Source organism: Stegodyphus dumicola, chromosome 3 (genome assembly GCF_044657685.1).
Source record: "Stegodyphus dumicola isolate Sdum_Otavi_A_Nest chromosome 3, ASM4465768v1".
Lineage (NCBI taxonomy): Eukaryota > Metazoa > Arthropoda > Arachnida > Araneae > Eresidae > Stegodyphus > Stegodyphus dumicola.
Window position 1 is genome coordinate 202,695,709 of NC_140770.1, and position 16,540 is coordinate 202,712,248.

The 16,540-nt window shown below is 27.8% G+C and overlaps 1 protein-coding gene across 6 annotated transcripts in view; it reads left to right on the forward strand.

Moving 5' to 3' along the window:
* The window catches only part of LOC118204383 (uncharacterized), a 281,241-nt gene that overhangs the window by 136,407 nt on the left and 128,294 nt on the right, over positions 1-16,540 (forward strand). The window contains exon 5 of one of the 6 annotated variants that reach the window (XM_085813763.1): positions 10,438-10,807. The exons of 4 other annotated variants lie outside the window; for them this stretch is intronic. In XM_085813763.1, the coding sequence (XP_085669889.1) occupies positions 10,438-10,793 (356 nt within the window). In that variant the 3' untranslated portion in view covers positions 10,794-10,807. Of the gene's footprint in view, positions 1-1,604; positions 6,290-10,437; positions 10,808-16,540 lie in introns of those variants that run through there. One more of the 6 variants, XM_085813766.1, reaches the window with a different exon arrangement.

Sequence of the window (16,540 nt, forward strand, 5' to 3'; positions counted from 1 at the left end):
GTTGCAATTTTAATAAGTTGTATAAAATATTATTAATAAGTACACTTAGTTATTTGGTTTCCAATAGTCTGTGTTAGGTAATCTAAAATTTTAGTAGAAATTTTTTATGATTTTTCCATGATTGTCATTTAATCTTTTTTATATCATATTATGTTATTTTTTTCTGCATATGCACCTATTTATCTGTCAAAGTTTTCAAGTATATTGAATAAAACACTCCATTTATTGATGATTTACTAAGATTTATTTCAGTCATACCAAAATCTGATCTTGTTATGTAAATAGTCATTTTTAAATATATATGTATATTTATTTAAGCTTTATAAATCATGCAATTTTTTTCCTTTTTGCAGTAAGTTCATAATCAAATTCATTTCATAGTTGAATTAAGATGTATTATTAATTTGATGTGTTTTTTTATTACTAAAAGTGCACATTGTATTAAATAGGGTTATGCCAAATCAGTATTCATATCTTTAGAAAATTTAAAACTTGGTTTTCTTATTTTATGTAAATTTTAAGTTAAATATTGTATTGCATTTTCTGAAATAAATGTATGAATATTAAATTATTTCAGTGTTTTCATTTGTAAGTAGTTTGGTGGTGGCCTCTTTTTTTTTTTTTTTTTTTTTTTTTTAATAAATTATGCTGAATTTTGTTAATAATTTAGAAATTGACTTCAGCTATGTACCATAAAAGCAATACACTTTATTTTTATATATTTTATTTAACTAAGATTACTTTAGGTTGATTAGTTTAAATTGTCATAAATTTAAAAATTGAATGAGATAAATGTATTTACAGTCAGGTATGATAAAATATTCAACTAATGTTTATTGTTAAATTATCCTAATATGGGTTGAAGCTGGACTACCACACTTTGGGCTTGAGCCGAAATTTATTTTATATTAATTTTTCTCTTAAGCTGCTGGTTTTAAATAGCATAAGGCTAGTGTAACTATTTTAACAATTAAAGCAAACTTTTTAACAAAAACCAATTTCAGTTATTCTGATTGTTCTTTTTATAAGCAAAAATTATGATCATAAAATTTTTTATAATTATTTTAACAAAATTTTAATGGTATTAACAGTAAACTACTGTTAAGTAAGATGGAGGACTCGGATCTGTTAATGTTATTGATTAATTATTGAGTACTTAAAAATATGTTCTTTAATTTCTAGTTAGAGTATCTTTATTTATGTGTTTAAAAGCTTTAATGTTAAAGTAATTTATCCTTTCTAATACTCATCGCTGCAGACATATTGATATTTTAAACATGTATATTATTTTGAATGTAAGTGTATCATATAAAAAATGGGATTGAATTCAAAGGCTGCAATCATGTTTTCAGTCAATTTCTTTAATCCCAGACAATCATTTAATACATTTTATATTATCTTTTGTTATTCTTAGAGTTTATTCATTTTATTTTTCAGATAAATATATATCAATATATTCTCGAATGTCATCTTCCATTTGAATTATTTAAAATAGAATAGACTTTTGTATAATTTTTGTTTATTGAATTTTTTTATAATTTAGTATACCTGTATGTGTGTTTTCTTCAATTTTGCCCTCATGTATATTTTTGCTTTATTTATAGACTATTATGGTGGCAATGAAATTGAAGGCAGTGTACGTTTTCGAAATAAAAGAGAAAGAATCCTTGGTTTTGAGGCAAGACAGCCATATTGCTTTGTGTGCAACAAGCAGTTCTCACGAATTAAAAGCTTGCGACGTCATCATCAAGTTGTCCATGCCTTATTTCCTAAAGTTTTTGCTTGCAAGTTGTGCCCCAGGAGCTATAACAGGAAAGATAATTTAAAACAGCATGAAAATCTTTGTCATTGGAATGCTTCAAAAGGAAATGATGAGTTGCTGCAATTCATATCAGATGAATAGAATATATCTGGGATAGAATATCTTAAGAGTGAAACAAATTCAAAACTGGAAAGAAGGAGGCAGAGTGTAGGAAATTGGTTATAAAATTTAATCTAAGCATTTTATAGCTTCAGCTTTCTTTATTTTGATGAATGCCTATCAGATGTTATTCTGACAGAAAAAAATTGCTCATTGGAGAAATTTCAATAAAAGCACAAATTCAGAAGAAACAGTTATTGTGGAAATAAAAAAAAACCCCAATGAAATAGCAGTACAAGCTTGCTTGTGCTAACAAATTGTAAGCTTCATTTCTATTGAATTTCAACTGTTATTGAAGAATTTTCTGTTAAGATTACAGAAGCATTAAATTCTTGTTGTAAACAAACTTTTTTTTTGGGGGGGGGGAGCTCAATTACAGGAAATTTGTTTACAAAACTTTTAAGTGATTTTGGTATCATAAAAATAACAATGGGGCTTCATAGAAAGGAATCATAAACTCAAATTTTTATTTTATTTTTGATCATGGATTCTTTGTTTCATTTTATTTTTAATGCATAATGTAATGCATGGCCTGTGCATCCTAATACCATACATATTGTAATTAATGAAATAAGCATATATTTATAATAATTGTAATAAATTATTAAAATAGAACATTAATTGCTGTTTGAATGTTTGAATTCTCCTCCCTCCCTTTTGAAACATTTGACTTAAATAACTACTTTCAGTGTATTTTTACATACAGTAGCATTAAGGAAGCTGAAGAAGAATTGATAACAGTAGACAAAACTGGAATAAAAACATATATCTTCATTTCTTTGGTTATTTCACTTTTGAATATTGTGGTATTTCTTCTCCAATATTTCTTTCATGTGCCGTTTTTCTCTATGTTCCAGGTCATTTGTTGTTTTGATACAATTTAAAAAGCATCTTGAATGTAAGCTTAATCATATAACTTAATTAAATATAATATTTTTATTATGATTTATTGAAATAGTCGTATAATATAATCAATTTGGTAAAGGTCAAAGGGGATTTCTAAATTTCTCTGAAACGTTTATGGTTCTCTTCTTCCAAATTTATTCTGATTTCAAAATACCTAAAATTTGTTTTTCCTTTCCACTATGTAAAATGATTTATTGTTTCTGTCTTTTTAGCTTTGATAGTTGTTTGTACTATCTGTGAAGTGCATGGTAAATTAAATCTCTCTAACCTTTTAAATGAAAGTGTGTGCACAAAAATCACTCTGTATGGTAATGTGCAAAGTATATAAGTAATGGATCTGTAATTATTAATAATTTGAACTTTTATTTAACACTGATTTCAGGTGGAAAGCTTGAAAGACAAATGGTGTGATTTTTCTTCTTAGAAGTAAACTAATCTGCAATAGTTTTGGCAATACAATTCAAATTCAAATTAATATGCATATCTTTCATTGATTAATGGATCTATATTTATGAAAAAAAGTAATTTAACAATTATTCCTTCACATTTAATTTATTCTTTCACAACTATAAAAATGTGCAGTTATTTGAAAAATCGTTGTTATTAAATTCTGTGATCATTTGTGTCTCTTGGAGTAATGCAAGTTATTTTTGACACTGTTTTCAAGATTCTTAAATGCAAGTCATGTGCAGATTAAATGGCAGCTTTTCTATTGTTGCATATTAATCTTTAAAGATTTGACCAATTATTGTTTTACTCCATGTGATGGAATTAGCATTGCAAACATTAAATCTAAGTTCTTAAGCTATGTTAGGAAAGCCTTACTAATAGTGATTGTTTTATATACAATCACATTTAAAAATGCTTATGTCTGTACTTCTGAACTTTGAATATATTTTCAGTACTGTTGATATTAATTTATCTTCTTAGATAACTTTTAGTTGTTTGGATGCTGTAATATAGATAATTGTCTATTGTCTATGATGGTTATGGAAGTAATATTCATGTTATGGATATGATATAGTATCTTTTGTTTTACTTGTTCTGTCTTTTTCTTTCATAAGTGTGCTGCCCAGCAACTGATTTTATTTTATGTGTTTTTGAAAGGTAGTTGGGGGCTACTACTCATGTACAAAGAGTCTCTGCTGTTACATGGAAACATTTTGAGTCATATTCTACAGTTCTCTAATTTAAACTGCATTTTCATCATAACCAGATAAAGCTAGTCTTTTACTGTAAAGTTCTATAAGGAAATTTTACCTCTTCTTATTCTGAAGATCGCACAATTACTTAAGATGTAACATTATAGTTAAGAGCTGAAAATATTAAATATTTATTTTATTATAACTACTTTAAAAGTATTTAATCCATAGAAAAGTGTACGTAGTTGTCTGTCTAGCTGTAGACTGCAATGTATTTCTGTTGTATCACATATAATAACTATGCCCAATAATAATGAAGGAAAGCTCTAATTGTGTCCTTAGATTCCAGAACGTCTAGAGCAATCAAGCATATTTATTTAGAATGGTTTTATTAAATTTCCAAAACTTTACAAACTTGTCTTGTTATTTCTAACTTTTTGAATATATATATATATATATATATATATATATATATATTTAAAAAAAAAAAAAAAAAAAAAAAAAAAAAAAACCTCTTTTGTAAAGAATTATTTCTAATGATATTTCTGCTTCATGAAATTACGAAGTGGTTTTTGCTTTTGAATAAAACCGGTAATTGACCAGAGATAAAATACTTCTGGGGATGGTATAGCCTAGGATATGTAATACTTGTTATGCATTTATAAGTACAAAATGTTTTCTGTTCAGTTTTAATCATTTTCGCTAATTAATTAAAACTGCAATTTAAATTCTTACAATTTGTAGATTTATAGTCATATAAACAAAATTAGAATTCCATAATTTTATTTATTTCATTATTTTGATATTTAGTAAAAATTTATAGCACATTGACTCTATTCTGAAGATTTGCTTATTTCCAATATTTTTAGAAGATAAGAATGCATATTCTAATTTCATTCTCTGATCAAAAGGGGAGAGGAGGTTAAAGAATTTATTATCTTTTCTTACATTACATGAATTACTTAATTTAACTTTCTTGTATATTTTTTTAAGATGATGATTTCTAATGTCATTTAATTTTCATATTTCATGATAGCTTTTATTCTTTTTATTCATTATTATAATTTTGTAAAATGTATGAGTTATATCTTAGTAACAAAAATTATTTTGGAATCTTTGTCATGCTTTTGATAAAAGAATGTATCACTTACCCCTTCCTTGGTATAAAATGATTACACTTATTTACATATACAAGGTGGTTAAAAAATCTGGCAAAAATGTGAAAAAGATGGAGGCTGAAAAAAGCAAATTTTGTAATGTAATGTGTGTACAGAAATGACATGTTGCATTGTTAAGTTGTAGGTTAAGGCATTCTGCTGTCATAAACATAATTTGAGCATATTGTCAAGATGTATGCAAATCTATATACATATATTTTAGCCATAGGGCCGTAAATGGAAGGGCAGCAGCTTCTCGTAGTTGATACGAGATCTTGATCATCATTCTTTGTATTTTGTTTGAGTAACTGCTGCATTTAAGCCAAAACCCTGTAGATAAAATGCATGTTGGTGCAATTGTGTTTGTGTAATAATGCGTACCACTTCGCATTTGCATAGGGACTACCAGCTTATGCCAGCAGAATGCTTTTACCTACCACTCATCAGTGCCCTTGCACCCACATTCCATTGCAAAATCTGTTTATTTTTGCCCCCTCTATCTGTTTTACATTTTCTAAACACTTTTGAAACACTCTGCATATGTATTCATTTTATGTCTCTGCATGTGTATAATCACATATAATGATGTTAAATATTGTAAATCTTGTAATTTCCCCCCCCCCCTACATCTCTGGCAATTTATCATCCCAGTGATAAAAACTTTCAACTTCTTTTCATAACTTTATTTCCTTTACCTTTGGGTAATGTTCATAATTATGTATATATTTAATAGTATTGCTAACATGTGTATGAGAAAACACTGCAAATATTTTTAAGATATATAATTTATTATGTTAATTTTTATTTTGTGTTGATTTTTGAAAATTTTATCTTACAATTCCTTCGCTTGTGTTATTTTTATAATTTTATTATTCTCTAGCTCTCTGATTTTATTAAAAATATATATATTTATGTAATAAAAATAACTCTGCGTGTCTGTATGAAATCACTTGCCTGTAAATTCTAACTGTGAGTAGATTTATAAAGTGTTTCTTATTTTTTAATCGAGAAATATTTACTTTTGTTGTTTGTGTGGTATTTTTATAAAGTTAAAAAATTTTCCATAGATTTAAAGTTATGTATATTTAATTAAATACTCTTAATAATTATCTATACATATTGTTATTAATTCACAAATTTTTACTCTTTAAAGTATAATAAAATGTTATTTATAAAAATGTGCATATATATTTTCCTAGTTATTCATGTGATTATGAATGAACTGAAATAAAAGGAATTTTTCGAATTTTGTGTACTTTTAATTTGTGAATCTGGTCTGCACTCTTGTAAGAGGTATGTTTTATTATGATTTTTATTAGGTCTCAGGTTAAGGTTTTACTCTCTGTAATTTAAATACTGCTTTATTTATTTAAATAAATGCTTTTATTGTGTTTAAATTTGTGATATTGGTTCAAATCTTTATTATTTTTATTTTAATACCAGCTATGGACGTATTTTGTGATATGCTTATAAAGTATTTTTATTTGCTGCATTTCATTATTTTGATTATGAAACTTACTATTTTTCTGACTTACTATCATGCTAATGGAAAAAAAAAAAAAAAAAAAAATTTTTTTTTTCTTTTTCTTTCTTTTTTTTTTTTTTTTTGTGAGAGAGAGAATGTTATAGTTTTTTCTCATTCTTGGGAAAGAAATATCTGCTTTGTTATGGCCAGATTTCATCAAAATGAAATGAAAAAAAGTGATACAGTACAAAGTTCGTAATCTGGACTCGTCGGTACTTCGGCGATTCCGGATTAGGGGTTTTTCCGGCTTATAGATCATCAGTTTAAACCTGGTAAGATGGCATGCAGAAATTATACAATTAAAAATATGAAACCATAATTTATGAAACAAAGAGCAATTATGCTCTAAAGGGTATCAAAATTTACAAAAAAAAGCTTAATATTTATTTGTTTACTTTAGTAAGCAATTCTTTCAATGTAAGTTATTTAAGTTGCTTTGTTTTTTGTGCTAATACTTTCTCTTTAATTCTATAATAAGACATAATTTCTTGTTCAGTTACAAAGTTTCACTGTTCAAGCCCTGTAATTGCTATGTTGAGAATACCGACTAACTTGTCAATCGAAATTTTTTCTTTTTCAATAACGTTCTCTGTTACTTTCTTCACTATCAGAAGTGTGCATGGATAAACGCTTTACGCACATGCGTAGCGGATGCACGCATCAAACACACAAGCATAAATGCTTTACGTGCATGCATAAGTTTGTGGCTTTGAGGTCCGGATAATGGACGTCCGGATTAGAGACTTTATACTGTCGTATATATTTAGTAGATTCATTATAAAAAGTGAAAGGAGCTAAATATTATGAAATAAAGCTTCACTCTTGGAAGGATAAAGATACAAATTAAAACTCCTAAATTTTTAAATTTTGATCAGGTTTTAAATATGGCAAAATGCATATTACGTAAAGGGAAGAGATATTTTCATAGCTCAGACTTTGATCAGTATAGGGGAAATTCATATTTAAAGAAAGAAATTTAACAAATATTGTATCAATAATAAATTCAGTTGATAATATCATTCAGTTCACTTTGAACTCATTTCCTTTCATTTGCATGATAATAATATACTGTGAATTTAACATTGGCACAACAATTTTATCATAAGCTTTTTACGATTTGTGTTCCTCCCCATGCCAAATCTAGCTGCTAGGGGAAAAAAATGTGTTCTTTCCTATTGTTATATTTTTGATGCCTTTAATATTTATTTCTCGTTATCTTCTTTTGCATAGCTTAGTATTTCAGAGGTTTTGCTATCAATAGGGATTCAACTTGTTCTTTTTCCCTTGCAGTTATAAACAACACAAGAGGGAATATTCAGATTATTTTTGAAACATTCTTTATTAAAAAAATAATACCAGTATTCTCATCATACTATTTCATTTCTATCAGTTAAAAGGTTAACTGAAATTCTCAAAAAGTGCAACTTGCGAAATATTTTTTCTTTTGTTAACAAGCATTTTAATTCAAATTTAAGAGATCTTGTATAAGATTTTTATTCTTGGGAAATTTATGTTTCTTGTTACTGTACTGTTTCTTGTCAAAACATCTTTATAGTTTCTTTGAAAGCTAAAAAATAATAAATGTTATATAATAAAATGTTATATTTGGATAATTTGTCTTGGATTCAGCTCCCTGTGGCTGACATCGTATTTCTTTGAGGATTTTTTTTTAAGCTCGAGTAGCATAGATATGAGCCAGTATTTATTGGGAAGTCCTCCAGGAAGCATATAAGTCCATGAATATGCTGCCATAATTTGTTAAACAAGCAATAAAAAAGTGTATATTTTGCTGGAAGATGAGAAATTATGAGATCTTCCAAAATTATACATATTTTCTTAATAATTTTTTGTATAAAATTATGCAATAAATTTCTTCAATTGGTGAATCTTTCTTTGAAGCATTCAATTCATCAGTATCTGTCTAATTTAATGAATGACATTTAATTCTAATACTTATCTTTTCAAAAGTACTTGCCTTAGTTAAAATTTGTTTATGCTTCATTTCTGCCCTATCCACTTTTATTTTTCTCAGTACGTCGTGCCAGATTTCTGTTTCTTTCCTGTTTAAAACGCTATTACTGCTAATATTTTTCCTTTGAAAAACTGATGAAATTTGGCATAGCATTAAACCAAAGGATTTTACCACACGTTTAGAGATAAAGACTAAATAAACCAATCATTCATGCAATAACTCAATCAAAAAAAGTACGGTTATTGGTAGAACATTTTCTAGGATTTTATCAGCCCATAGTAGTTAAAATACAATGTTAAGTTTGTAGTAGTATATAAGACTTTAAAATAATTTATAGTGCCTGAATGAATAAATCACTGGGCACTCTAAATTTATTCTATGAATCAATCCAGATGAACAGGCTGACAGCATGGAAGTTTCTTTATTTACCTCATATGTAACATGAATGTTCATGAGAATGTTATATATATATATATATATATATTCAGGTATCAACGAAAGATAGTCTTTCTATGCTTAATCATTTAGTGATTAGAAAATAAGATTTTCTATCTCCATCTGATAAAATTTGAATTAATCTTTGCAAAATCTTTTTTTTGAAATTTATAAAGATGTATGCTTAAATTGGGAAATAATTATGTTACATTTATTGAATGTATTAGCTTTAAAATTATCTGATCTTTTATATATTTTTATAAATGTGTGCTTATCTGAAAAATAGGGAAAATAAGGGTTTTAACCCGTGTTGTGAAAAGTAAACTTATATAACAAAACAATTAGAAAAGAGTTATTAAACTGAAAACCAAAATTTAAAGCTGTAAATTCCTCAGGATTTTGTTTGTTATTAGAATAATTTTTAATTTTTCTGTAAAATTATAAAAATTATTATTATTAAAGGATTTGGAATTTTTTTTTTTTTAATTTTTTTTTATTTTTTTAATGCAGATTTTAATTTTCCCGGCCTGAATGGCATGAGATATTGTCACGTATTGACATGAACTGTATTTCTTGCATAAAATTTAACAAATGAAAAGGGAATATAATGTAAAATATGTACTTTTAAGTAATATTCAGTTAAAACACAAAATTCCAGAATTGAAGGGAAAATCATTTAATTTTTAATTAGTATGTTGCACCAAAATAGTTGGGTTTTTTTTTCAACATATTAATTTCTTTGATAAAGTGTGCTTTATATAAATCTGTCAACTTTCACAGCTCTTAGTATCTTGTCCCACAAGATCCATGATGTTATAACTTTGGAAACCTTTTATTATTTTATCTTAAAATTTCTGTATGCAAATCTCTAAATTGTATTTTAATACTAAGTTAGCTCAGGTAGTATTTTTAATATTTTATTCATATGACTACTAGTTCCCCTCTTTTTGTTTTGCATAAATCTCTTTAACTTAGGTTTGATCTTAGGTGCAATATTTTAAATATTTTTTATTTATATATAATATATTATAAATATTATAAAATTCATTATTAGCTTTTAAGTATAATGTAATACTATTTTTATTGAACATAATTTTAGATGTGTATATTTTATTGCATGTAACTACTGATTTTATAACTTATTATATCTTTGATTTCATCATACAAAAAGGTATACTGTATTCATATTTTTTATTTTCTAAAATTATCAAATAAAAATATTTCTTTTTTTTAATATACTAATTTGTTAAATTTTTGTTTAAAAGACTCACTTATATGCCAATGAAAGTAGATGATGTTTGATTTGTTTTTCTTATGTAAATCTTACTTTTTGAATGTTGATTTGTTTTTCTTATTGTGATTTTTCATATTTTTGATAGCTGGCAATCAGTTGGCTAATGTTGAAGAATTTCTAAGAAAATATACCAGCTACTTGCAACAGATACGCCATCCTACTGCTGTTGCTCTCATACCAGCTATGGAAAATGTCTGCCCTATTTGCTTGAAAACATATTCTACAAAACACAGCATGAAGAGACATTTGTTAATGCATAAGCCATTTCATCGTAGGTTTCAATGTACTGTATGTCAAAAACTGTTTAATTGGCCTGGTAATCTCAAAACACATATGCAGACTGTACATATGCAGATACCTGTTAATAGCAGAACAAATAAGGCTAATAGTTCATCTATTTCCATTGCTAAGTCAAATGTTATTCAGCCTAAAGATTTATAACAGATGTGATTGAAGTAAGTTGTCTGAACAGTAAACTTAAATAAATTTGGTTTGTGATAAGTAATATATACTAAAATTTGTTAGGACTTCCATTTAGTGATTTCTAATTAAGTATGAAGTATTAATGTGGGAGCTCAAGTATGGCTGAAATATATTATACCTTAATAAAAAATTAAGTAGTTTTTCTATTATAAATGCAATAATTTTTAATTTATTTTAGAAATCTAATATCTGAAAAATAGGAAAAATAAGGGTTTTAACTAATGAAATTTCAGAGAGAAAAAATGGCCAAATTTTTTATCAAAGTGATTTATGGAGATAATTAAAAAAAATGATGGGCTGTTAGTGGTCAATATGCAATGTCAAATAGTGAATTGTGTAAAAGAGGTTTTTTTTTATTATTATTATTGTGTGAATTTTATAAATTTTAGCATAAATGAAAAAGATCTGGTGTATTTAGAAAAATAGGTTGATTATAATGAAACATGATATGAGCAATGAGGAGCTAATAATGTTTGTTTAATTGATACAACATGTACATGTGGGACATCTGCCTAAGAGAAGGCATGCCTTGATGGTGAAATTTCTAAAGGAAAGTGGCTTCTATTTATGCTACCAAGTGTTATAGTTAAAACACCTGTGCAGGTAGCCTATTCGTAGGGATTTGAACCTAAAAAAAAATGAAATTACCTATGCCCATTGTTTTTATCCACTCAGTCACTGATGGGTCCAATGAGGTGAGAACGATAAAGGACAGTAATTAAATTTATACAATATATCAGTTTATTGGAAGATGTTATTTGGTGGCACCATCGTTGAATGTGTCTTTGGGGCATCCTCGTTTGCTAATGCAATTTATATTACCATGTAATCCAAATTGATATAGTGATATATCTTGCCAACTAATATACCTTGTATGTGTTCTTGGTGCAAATTTCCTGTGTGCATTAGATCCTTTCTGTGCATTTTTGTATCATTTGCATATCGAGCAAAGAGATTTTTGCGTATTAAGTTTCAAGTCTGTCAAACAGTTTTTCTAGATGCGTGGAATTTTTTCCACCTCTTTTGACACACACTTTTGAGTATTTCCCTCTTTCCCCCAGAAACTATATTCGTGTACCTTTTCCCCTTCTTTAAAAAAAAAAAAAAAAAAAAAAAAAAAGCAGAACTATTTGCTTTTTAATATGATTCATTTCCTTAAAAATACAGTCCGATTTAGTGTAAAAATAATTTAAAATTTACTTAAAATTAATGTAGATCTTTGAATTTTGTTGTTTTAGTATATATATTTTTTTTTTCCTAGTTGAGAGAGAGAGAGCTGCGAAGGGAAAAATAAAATATTAACTGTTATTGTTTAATACTGCATTTTAAAGCATTATCTTTTTGTGCATTGTAAATTTGAGTAATATAATTTTTATATTACTATATTAAAAGCTCTGTATTAAAATTTTTATATTTCTATATTAATTTCGGTATTAATTAATTTTTTTTATCATCTGTTTTTTTCATTTGTAGCAAAAAGGTAGCAGTTAAAAGGGTATTCTTAATTTTTTGATGCATTAAGTACAACCTAAGCAAGCAGTTTTTTAAAAATTTCTAACAGTGTTTCTAAAATTTTAAATTAATTTTTCTTACAATTTAAATTTTATAGTAGATGTTTAACTAATAATTCTAGAGTTAAATTTTACCTTAACTAATTATTACTTCACACTTTTATTATAACTCGTCATTATTATAATAAATTTTAATAGCCTGTTATGTTAGTCAAATCTTGTTTTATGCTGATAAAGGATGCAAGAGATTATGTATGTAGAAAAACCGGTTTGTCATACTGTTAATCTAGCAAATTTATTCTAAAAGTATTACCTATTAGTTGTAAAAACGAATGAATTATAATTTTTTTTGCAATTCTTTTATGCTTATTCTCATATAATAACTGATAGTCCTGTTATGTGGCATTGTGTTGTTTAAGTTAACAGTTTATCACAACTCTTGTATTGTTCTTTTTTACTTATGCTCACTTTAAAGGCAGTTTCTGTTATTTTTCATTTGTTACATGTCATCATGGTTCTTATTTCTTTAATCTTAGTGCTTTTTCAAATTTAATATACTATTGCAGTCATTTTTATATATATGTTTGTAACTTCCAGCTTTTTTTTTTATCCCCTTCTTTTTCTTAACTTTTTTAAGAGCCATTTAAATTCCAAAAGTACTTTATTAGAACAATATTTTTCTTTTATCGTCCATGGAAGAAACTTTCATATCTGTGAAAGATTATAAAAGCTACAAATACTTCTTGTATAATTTTAAATGAAGAGTAAATGTATTGATTAAAATATTTTTGTATAATTTTGATATTTTGGGGGGTCTTCCAGGCATCTGTATATAGATGTTCTTTAGCAGCAGCAAAGGTTTTTATAATTAATAATCATTTGCCTCGGACTGCTGGTCAGAACTTTTTAACGTATCATTGAACAGTATAAACCTAGTCACGTGAATTTCCTTAACAGATTTCTATAAGTTTTCATATAATATGGACTTTTTCAGTAGTAAATTAATTATAAATGATTTCTGTTAAATTACTTACTATATGTTATTATCTATGAATACGATAAAATGTTTTTTGCTATTTTGTATGAATTTTTATGTATCTTTTTCATATGTGTATGTATATTAAATATTAAACATGTTAAGCAGTATACTTTCATAGTAAGTTTTTTTCTAATTTACTGATTACTTTTGCATTTATATATTCTTTAGATGTTAAAAAATGGCTGAATTTTTGTTTAACCATAATCATACTTGTTTAAATGTCTTCCTATTGACTTTGAGGCATAATTAACCTCTGTTACAATTTCAAAAGTTTATTTTTTTAGTCATTTTACTGCATGATATTTTAGAATTTTATGTTTGGCATGATAGGTTGTGTTCAGAAAACAAACATATATAGGGACGAGTAAAATTGAACATGATATAATTAAAAAAGAATGTTATACTACATTAAAAAGAAATTGAAAATTTCCTGTATTTTTTATAAAAGTTCAAACTTGCTTTTCATTAAAGGCTTCAGATGTTACATATCTTTCAAGAAAAACACAAGAAACTATCAGGGATGTAAAATTGCTTTGAAATGCTGAAACTTGACATTTCTACCAAAAGAATGTTACTTGGGGGAAGGGGTTGACTTTTATATACACTGACTTCCAAAATTTAAGCATGCAGGATGAATTAACAATTTTCAAAAGCATAGTAGAATTTAAGTGACTGAAGATCGCTGTGAATGCATATGGCAAACATGCAAATAATGTATGTTATAGCCAGTCATGACTGACCGTCTAAACATATACTAATTTGACAATTGTTGAAGATGCCAGCAACCTGAAGACTTTGGGAAGATTCATTTTTAAGTATTCATAAGTTTCATGAGATAATTTTTAATTAGATTCGTATTTCTGTGGCTGAAAGAGGATGAATGGCAGATAGTGAGTGCTCTTGAACGTATTGTAGCAGAACAGTCAGTTAAAGAATTTCTTTTTTCTGGCATTGATCATTTGATAATTTCTTGAATGTGAAAACAGTTCCAAAAATGACAAATAATTGTTTGGAGACTTGTGCCCAGTCCCCAAAGGGGTAGTGAAGTTTGGTATATTGGTATAGTAACCTAAAGGGTTCGACTAGCAACCTACAGATCTGTTACAGCCATGATTGCAGTGTCACGTGGTAAGACAATACTTGCCAATATTGTATATTAAAGGCTTCACGTGGAGAACTACACCTGAGTACCAAGTATTGCACCACAGTATAAGACTCTCTGCCGCAGAAGATCCTACCTATTTCCGTCCTCTTTTTGGATAATAATGCTTGTCCCCCAACAAGCTAGTATTGTGAATGAGTACCTGAAAAGTGAAGGTATTTCATGTATGGTGTGGCTGCCATTTTCCTCCAATCTTAATCCCACTTAGAATCTTTGCAGTGCTCTCAGGGATGGATGTTGTCTGTGCATATTTACCTCCTCTATCCAGTCTCAAACAGATAGAAACTGTCATAATGAAGGAATGGCCTTTGTTGTCATATGAGATAGTTGATCACCTCATTGAAAATATGGGTAGTCACTGTAAAATTTGTGTGAAGGTGCGGGATGGTCACATACCTTATTAATGTTTGTTTGTTTTTAGCTTTAAACATCAATTTGTTAATGACCCAAATGTGACATTATCACATAATTGGTGAAAATAAATTATTTGTAATATAACATCTTTGTATATAATGCATGCTTTCTTTCATGCATAAAACATTTATTATCTTCATGTGCAACTTAGTGTTAATAAAAGTTTATTTTTCTATTTTTGTTGATTTTATCTTCACATGCTTAACTTTTGGAAGCCATTGTAATTTAGCAAAGTAACATGTGCTGCCTGTATCAATAAAATTAATTTTTCTATGTTGTGAATACCTTGTTGCATGCTTAAAATATATGCTAGTGTAAAAACCGAAGTCTGGTAAATCCTAGGTTTTATCGAAGTGGTGATAGCTTTTACCAAGGTGGCTTGGTAAAAGTCCGAAGTATGCTTTAATATGATTCCATTTTGGACTTTTACCAAGCCTATGTGGTAAAACCCTGGAATAACCAATGCCTTCTGGTAAAAGCCCGAAATTTTTCGAAACCCCGATTTAAATAAATTCTGAATAAACCTGAGCATGCAAATTTAGTTGCGACACTTTTGTATTCCTGCTCCTTTAATTCGTTCCATTTGAAGGCTAGCTTCCAACGAGTTCAAACAAGTATAAACTGCTACGACATAAAATATAAGCAGTTTGTTTCCATTTCAACATATTTTGGTGTTTTTTATTTTGCTGAAGGGAAATGAGTGATGCTATGCAGAAAATTTTTTACAACATTTCGCCTGAATCTGTAAAAAATAAGCTTGATAACAGCTTTAACCTTTTGAAGATGGGATGGCCATTATAGTGGCCATAGAGTCCTCTCTTTGAAAAGACGGGGTTGTTCAATTTAGTGGCCATATCTTTCCCCCCCCCCCATTTTCCAGGCTGAAAAGTGGGGTGAAATGTCAAATTTGACGTCCCTAGGGTTTTAACCACCTATCTCTTTTAAAGGTCTTCCTTTTGCAACATAGATGCACCCCTCTGAGAATCCATTAAACTACACACAAGAATCTTTGTTGTAAATAGGAGGTGATTTCTTAAAGGAGGGAAAGTATTCGGTTCAAGATTTCCCGTTCTTTGGTAGCTTTTACTGCTACCAAAGCCCCGGCCTCAAAAGGTTAATTTAACAAATGGGAATAATAAATTCTAACTTACATAAATATTGAAACACTGTGATATTCTAAATATTGGAGAAGAGGACAAACTTATAGCACCACTATCTGCAGAAAAAAGCAGAAATCTTACATTATGTTATAATTGATGAAATCTACACGATGCTCATATCGCCGTTAGCCATGGTGTAAGAACCCTATGATTAAGGATTTGAATTGCAAGTACAAGAATGTAACATCTAGCATCATGTATTTGAGACTATGTGAATCAATCCAGAAAAAGCAAACAAAATTGTGAAAAAGGGGATTGTAATCAAACCAATTGTGCATAGCAAAATGAATTTTCGATACAAAGTTGGCCTAATAGATATGCAGTCCAATTCTGATCGTGATATGAAATTCATTATAGTGTATCAAGATCCTCTTACAAAAATTGGCCTTCTTCGAAGTTTACATAATAAAAAGATCTGA